Source organism: Stomoxys calcitrans, chromosome 2 (assembly GCF_963082655.1).
Source record: "Stomoxys calcitrans chromosome 2, idStoCalc2.1, whole genome shotgun sequence".
Lineage (NCBI taxonomy): Eukaryota > Metazoa > Arthropoda > Insecta > Diptera > Muscidae > Stomoxys > Stomoxys calcitrans.
Genome location: NC_081553.1, coordinates 112,031,318 through 112,038,785, shown reverse-complemented (window position 1 = coordinate 112,038,785; position 7,468 = coordinate 112,031,318). Strand labels below are relative to the sequence as shown.

Sequence of the window (7,468 nt, the reverse complement as noted above, 5' to 3'; positions counted from 1 at the left end):
TTTCAAGTTCAACAACGGAGTCCTTTTTTAGATATCTCGTCATTGGCCTAGCTATCTTAGAGTAATCTTGCATGAATTTTCGGTAATATCCCGCTAATCCAAGGAATTGTTTTATTTCCTTTTGCGTCTTTGGTAGGGGAAATTTTTGCACACAGATAATCTTCTCAGGATTTGGCTTAATACCTTCTTCAGATACTACGTGTCCTAGAAATTTGGTTTCTCTTTTCATAAACTCACTTTTGTCTAATTGAATTTTTAAATTGACTTCTTTCAGTCTCTGAAAAACTTTTGTTATAGATTCTACGTGTTCTTGGAGTGAAGTTGAAAATATTATTATGTCGTCCAAATAAACAAGGCAGATTTTGTTAATTAACTCGTCTAAGACATTATTCATTAGACGCTGGAAAGTGGCTGGGGCTGTTTTCAATCCGAACGGCATACGAAGAAATTCGTAGTGGCCGCCTTCCACATTAAATGCTGTCTTTGGAATATCTTTTTCGTGGATTTCGATTTGGTGGAATCCTTTCGCCAAATCGAGTGTAGTAAAATATTGACAACGCCCAAGTTTTTCTAAAATTTCATCTATATTCGGGATTGGGTATTTATCATCTATGGTTACTTCATTGATCTTCCTGTAATCTACAACGAGTCTCCATTTTGTTTTTCCACTAGCGTCCATCTTTTTTGGAACTATCCAAACTGGTGCCGAATAAGGTGAGTGACTGGGTCTTATTATTCTTTTCTCTAACATTTCGTCTATTTGTTTCTTCACCTCAGTTTTGTGTACATATGGATATCGGTATGTTTTTGCAGCAACAGGTATGTTGTTGATAGTTCTTATTTCATGTTTAATAGCATTCGTAAATGTAAGATCACTTTCCTCTGTGTAAAAGATATTTTTGTATTTGTTAATGATTGGTAGTAATTTCCGGTTTTCCTCTTCATTTAAGTGATCTAAACGAATTTGTTCCATTATTGATTTGTCAGGTTTTTCATTGAGTTCAATTGTATAAAAATTTTCGGGTGTTACTTCATCTGTGTCTTGAGTTTCTAAAATAACTCGTTGTGGTAAATTTCCATTCACTTGAACGAAAGCATTGATATTATAATTTTCCGCTTCATATACCCCTTCCATTATTTCGATATTCTTATCGTTTAATATAATTTGGGGATTATAAATTAAACCGTTTTTTTGTTCAACTGGCAACATTATTTTATGTAGTCCTTTCTTTTCGAAATAGTATTCAACGCCGTCATTCGTATATCGAATGGGGATTTCTGTTTCCTCTAATTTTAAAATATTATCTTTCATATTAATTATTGCTTTCATTTGTCTTAATATGTTATTACCAATTAGTCCATTATATTGATTATGAAATTGGCAAACAAAAAATTCTATTTTCGTATCTGTACTTGCACCGAATTCTTTAAAAACTGGAATGGCTACTTTTTCTGAAATTGTAACAATATGTTTGAGAGTCTTAACATTCATCGTATTACAAGGTACCCTCCATTTATAATGGCAGATTCCAGGATTAATTATGGAATGTGTTGCCCCTGTGTCTATGATAAATTTCAGGCGTCCCAATTTGGTTTTGATTGTTATATATGGTAGGTTTCCGCTGAGGCTGTCGGCTGAAAATTTTGTGCATCGTTTGCATTATTTTCGTTTTGTTCTTGTTGTCTGGGTTGGTTGGAGTTTTGTCCATTACATTTGCAATATTGTTCGCTTTGGTTGTATAGTTGGTTATTTTGGTTGTAGTTCTGATGATTCTCTGTTGAGGAAGTAGGTTGCACATTATTTATTTCCATCGGTTCTGGTTGTTGGGGTTGGTTATGGTTTTGTCCGTGACGTTGTTGATTTCGATTGTAGTTATAATTCGGGTTGTCCTGCCGATAATTATGGTTTTCCCGGTGTTGATAATTATGATTGTTATATTCATTTGATCTGTTATTATTATTATTATTATGATTGTGATTGTTATAGTCATTTGATCTATTATTATAATTATGGTTGTTATGTTCATTTGATCTATTATTATTATAATTATTTCTATTGTTATGGCTCCTTACACTTCCTGAAGATTCTCGGTTCCCGTCTTTTCCTTCATTATTTTGTCTTTTTCCTTTATCGTTCCTTTTTACTATACGACCATCTTTTCCCATGTAGGCGTAGCCGCTTTCGAATAAAATATCCATGGCAGATTCCAGGCTATCAGGGTTTCTGCAAGTTAATACAGTCCGCATAGGTTCTGGCATCTTGTTTTTAAAGATATGCAATGCAGATTTCATATTATTAAGAGAAACTTGATTAGCTGCTTCACCTTCGCCAATGACCAAAAGGGCTTTGCTATTCAGGCGTCTGAGTCTGTGTTTTATTTCATTGTAAAAATCTACAGTAGTGGTTTCAAAGGTTATTGCTCTTAATTCGTCAAATAATTGTTCGCAATTTTTTTTCTCACCAAAGTTGTTCTCTAAAATATTCTTAATTGTGGTCCAAGACTGTGCCTGTGTATTAATTTCAATGATTTCCTTTGCTTTACCGACTAACCTACTTTTAATGATGTCCGAGAACAAAAGCTGTGATATTTCGTCATACGTCCTAAGCATCGGATGTATTCTGTCAATCAGTCTAGTAAAATTAATCAAATCGTTACGGTTTCCATTGAACTGAGGTATTGAATTTAGGTATTTGATGGGGTTTATTTGGATTTGGTTAGGTTGGGCCATTTTGTTTCTATTATATAATATTATATTATATATTGGAATTTGTGTTTATTTATTTATTTTGACTTATAACTATTCTTACTATACTTTGTAGCTTCCTTTCTCCTTTTAGGGTTAGGGGGCTTCCTTCTTGGTAGTCAATTTTTGGTAGTCAATTTTTCTTCTAGTTGTTTTCTTTATTGGATTGAAGTTGTTTTTTTTTTCTCGAAATTTTTTGTTTTTGTTTTTAGAATTTCCAGTCTCACTTGGCTAATTAATTTTTCTTTTAGCTTTTTGTTTTTATTAGATTGGGTTTTTTTTTTCAGAATTTCAAGTCTCTTTTTTTATAAATTTTTCTTTTAGCTTTTTTTTCTATTGGATTGAAGTTTTTTCTTGATTTTTTTTTTTTTTTTTTTTTTTCCAGTCTCACTTTTCTAATAGTTTTAATTTTTCACTTCGATCTTACGGTGGTACACGTCGTTTTTAGTCAGATATCACGTTAGAACATTAAAATGTTTGAAAGAAATTAATTAATTATTTAATCATATTCCTTTTCGCGATATCCCATCCTCGTCGCCAAATAGATTTTTCACTTATGTGAAGTTTTTTTTTTTCTACACTTATGTGTATGACTTTATTTATTCAGATGAGTATTATTACTGACATGTTTTCTTAAACAAAAGTGGTATATAGTCAATTGTGAAAAATGCTTATTGTGTACTTTTGATTCTTTGCAACTTTTATTCGTTCTTTTAAATTCTCGGAATTATTTGTCAACAACAGAAGGGTGTTGACAAAAATTAGGTTTTGGTATTCTTCTTATACAATGTTGCTAAAAATGCTTATTAGGAGTTTCATTCTTTTAATTCGCGGAATTATTAAAACAACAAAAGGTTGTTGATAAAAATTAGGTTTCTTAATAATTTTGTCTGGAAAGTTGCAAAGAGGAAACGCGTGTTACCAATTCCTAAGAAAAGTAACCATTCATATTTGTATGCGGTGGGGTGATATCGTAACTGCTAACCCCTTTCCTAAAAAAATGCGAAAAATAAAAAAGTGAAAATTTCAAGTAACGATGTTTATTTTATGATTCCTCTTCGCATTTCGAATCTCGAAATGCTTTTGGATTTTCGATATTCGAAAAAATGAAGGAGTTACAGCGTTTTCGACCTTGGAGGGTTGCCATTTCAAAATCACAATAAATCACAATTATGCGATTTTGAGCTTGTTTTTTGAGAAAAACGCTCAGGGATTGCTATTCACCACATATTTCGACATAAACTTCACTGCTGTATGCTCAATTCAAAAATGTTTGGGGCATCACAAATTGAAAATTTTCATGAGGCTAACCCCTTTCCTAAAAAAATGCGAAAAATATAAAAGTGCAAATTTCAAGTAACGATGTTTATTTTATGATTCCTCTTCGCATTTCGAATCTCGAAATGCTTTTGGATTTTCGATATTCGAAAAAATGAAGGAGTTACAGCGTTTTCGACTTTGGAGGGTTGCCATTTCAAAATCACAATAAATCACAACTATGCGATTTTGAGCTTGTTTTTTGAGGAAAACGCTCAGCGATTGCAATTCACCATATATTTCGACATAAATTTCACTGCTGTATGCTCAATTCAAAAATGTTTGGGGCATCACAAATTGAAAATTTTCATGAGGCTAACCCCTTTCCTAAAAAAATGCGAAAAATATAAAAGTTAAAATTTCAAGTAACTCTGTTTATTTTATGATTCCTCTTCGCATTTCGAATCTCGAAATGCTTTTGGATTTTCGATATTCGAAAAAATGAAGGAGTTACAGCGTTTTCGACCTTGGAGGGTTGCCATTTCAAAATCACAATAAATCACAATTATGCGATTTTGAGCTTGTTTTTTGAGAAAAACGCTCAGGGATTGCAATTCACCACATATTTGGACATAAACTTCACTGCTGTATGCTCAATTCAAAAATGTTTGGGGCATCAAAAATTGAAAATTTTCATAAGGCTAACCCCTTTCCTAAAAAATGCGAAAAATATAAAAGTGAAAATTTCAAGTAACGATGTTTATTTTATGATTCCTCTTCGAATTTTGAATCTCGAAATGCTTTTGGATTTTCGATATTCGATAAATGAAGGAGTTACAGCGTTTTCGACCTTGGAGGGTTGCCATTTCAAAATCACAATAAATCACAATTATGCGATTTTGAGCTTGTTTTTTGAGAAAAACGCTCAGGGATTGCAATTCACCACATATTTCGACATAAACTTCACTGCTGTATGCTCAATTCAAAAATGTTTGGGGCATCAAAAATTTAAAATTTTCATAAGGCTAACCCCTTTCCTAAAAAAATGCGAAAAATATAAAAGTGAAAATTTCCTAAAAAAATGCGAAAAATATAAAAGTGAAAATTTCAAGTAACGATGTTTATTTTATGATTCCTCTTCGAATTTCGAATCTCGAAATGCTTTTGGATTTTCGATATTCGAAAAAATGAAGGAGTTACAGCGTTTTCGACCTTGGAGGGTTGCCATTTCAAAATCACAATAAATCACAGTTAAGCGATTTTGAGCTTGTTTTTTGAGAAAAACGCTCAGGGATTGCAATTCACCATATATTTCGACATAAATTTCACTGCTGTATGCTCAATTCAAAAATATTTGGGGCATCAAAAATTTAAAATTTTCATAAGGCTAACCCCTTTCCTAAAAAATGCGAAAAATATAAAAGTGAAAATTTCATGTAACGATATTTATTTTATGATTCCTCTTCGAATTTCGAATCTCGAAATGCTTTTGGATTTTCGATATTCGAAAAAATGAAGGAGTTACAGCGTTTTCGACCTTGGAGGGTTGCCATTTCAAAATCACAATAAATCACAGTTAAGCGATTTTGAGCTTGTTTTTGAGAAAAACGCTCAGGGATTGCAATTCACCATATATTTCGACATAAATTTCACTGCTGTATGCTCAATTCAAAAATGTTTGGGGCATCAAAAATTGAAAATTTTCATAAGGCTAACCCCTTTCCTAAAAAAATGCGAAAAATATAAAAGTGAAAATTTCCTAAAAAAATGCGAAAAATATAAAAGTTAAAATTTCAAGTAACGATGTTTATTTTATGATTCCTCTTCGCATTTCGAATCTCGAAATGCTTTTGGATTTTCGATATTCGAAAAAATGAAGGAGTTACAGCGTTTTCGACCTTGGAGGGTTGCCATTTCAAAATCACAATAAATCACAATTATGCGATTTTGAGCTTGTTTTTTGAGAAAAACGCTCAGGGATTGCAATTCACCATATATTTCGACATAAATTTCACTGCTGTATGCTCAATTCAAAAATGTTTGGGGCATCACAAATTGAAAATTTTCATAAGGCTAACCCCTTTCCTAAAAAAATGCGAAAAATAAAAAAGTGCAAATTTCAAGTAACGATGTTTATTTTATGATTCCTCTTCGAATTTCGAATCTCGAAATGCTTTTGGATTTTCGATATTCGAAAAAATGAAGGAGTTACAGCGTTTTCGACCTTGGAGGGTTGCCATTTCAAAATCACAATAATGCGATTTTGAGCTTGTTTTTTGAGAAAAACGCTCAGGGATTGCAATTCACCATATATTTCGACATAAATTTCACTGCTGTATGCTCAATTCAAAAATGTTTGGGGCATCAAAATTTGAAAATTTTCGTAAGGCTAACCCCTTTCCTAAAAAATGCGAAAAATATAAAAGTGAAAATTTCAAGTAACGATGTTTATTTTATGATTCTTCATCGCATTTGGAATCTCGAAATGCTTTTGGATTTTCGATATTCGAAAAAATGAAGGAGTAACAGCTTTTTCGACCTTGGAGGGTTGCCATTTCAAAATCACAATAAATCACAGTTAAGCGATTTTGAGCTTGTTTTTTGAGAAAAACGCTCAGGGATTGCAATTCACCATATATTTCGACATAAATTTCACTGCTGTATGCTCAATTCAAAAATGTTTGGGGCATCAAAAATTTCAAATTTTCATAAGGCTAACCCCTTTCCTAAAAAAAGCGAAAAATATAAAAGTGAAAATTTCAAGTATCTCTGTTTATTTTATGATTCCTCTTCGCATTTCAAATCTCGAAATGCTTTTGGATTTTCGATATTCGAAAATATGAAGGAGTTACAGCGTTTTCGACCTTGGAGGGTTGCCATTTCAAAATCAGAATAAATCACAATTATGCGATTTTGAGCTTGTTTTTTGAGAAAAACGCTCAGGGATTGCAATTCAGCATATATTTCGACATAAATTTCACTGCTGCATGCTCAATTCAAAAATGTTTGGGGCATCAAAAATTGAAAATTTTCATATGGCTAACCCCTTTCCTAAAAAAATGCGAAAAATAAAAAAGGGCAAATTTCAAGTAACGATGTTTATTTTATGATTCCTCATCGCATTTGGAATCTCGAAATGCTTTTGGATTTTCGATATTCGAAAAAATGAAGGAGTAACAGCTTTTTCGACCTTGGAGGGTTGCCATTTCAAAATCACAATAAATCACAATTATGCGATTTTGAGCTTGTTTTTTGAGAGAAACGCTCAGGGATTGCAATTCACCATATATTTCGATATAAATTTCACTGCTGTATGCTCAATTCAAAAATGTTTGGGGCATCGAAATTTGAAAATTTTCGTAAGGCCAACCCCTTTCCTAAAAAATGCGAAAAATATAAAAGTGAAAATTTCAAGTAACGATATTTATTTTATGATTCCTCTTCGAATTTCGAATCTCGAAATGCT

At 32.2% G+C, this 7,468-nt stretch overlaps 1 protein-coding gene across 1 annotated transcript; it reads right to left on the bottom strand.

Annotated features, from left to right (window-relative positions):
- Positions 1–1,602: 1,602 nt before the first annotated feature.
- On the bottom strand, positions 1,603–2,610 carry LOC131994731 (GATA zinc finger domain-containing protein 14-like). The gene has a single exon (XM_059361589.1). The coding sequence runs from the start codon at positions 2,608–2,610 to the stop codon at positions 1,603–1,605; it is 1,008 nt and encodes a 335-aa protein (XP_059217572.1).
- Positions 2,611–7,468: the final 4,858 nt, after the last annotated feature.

Coding starts and splice junctions, on each gene's coding strand:
- LOC131994731 (XM_059361589.1), bottom strand. CDS start 2,610: ATGCTTAGGACGTATGACGAAATATCACAGCTTTTGTTCTCGGACATC.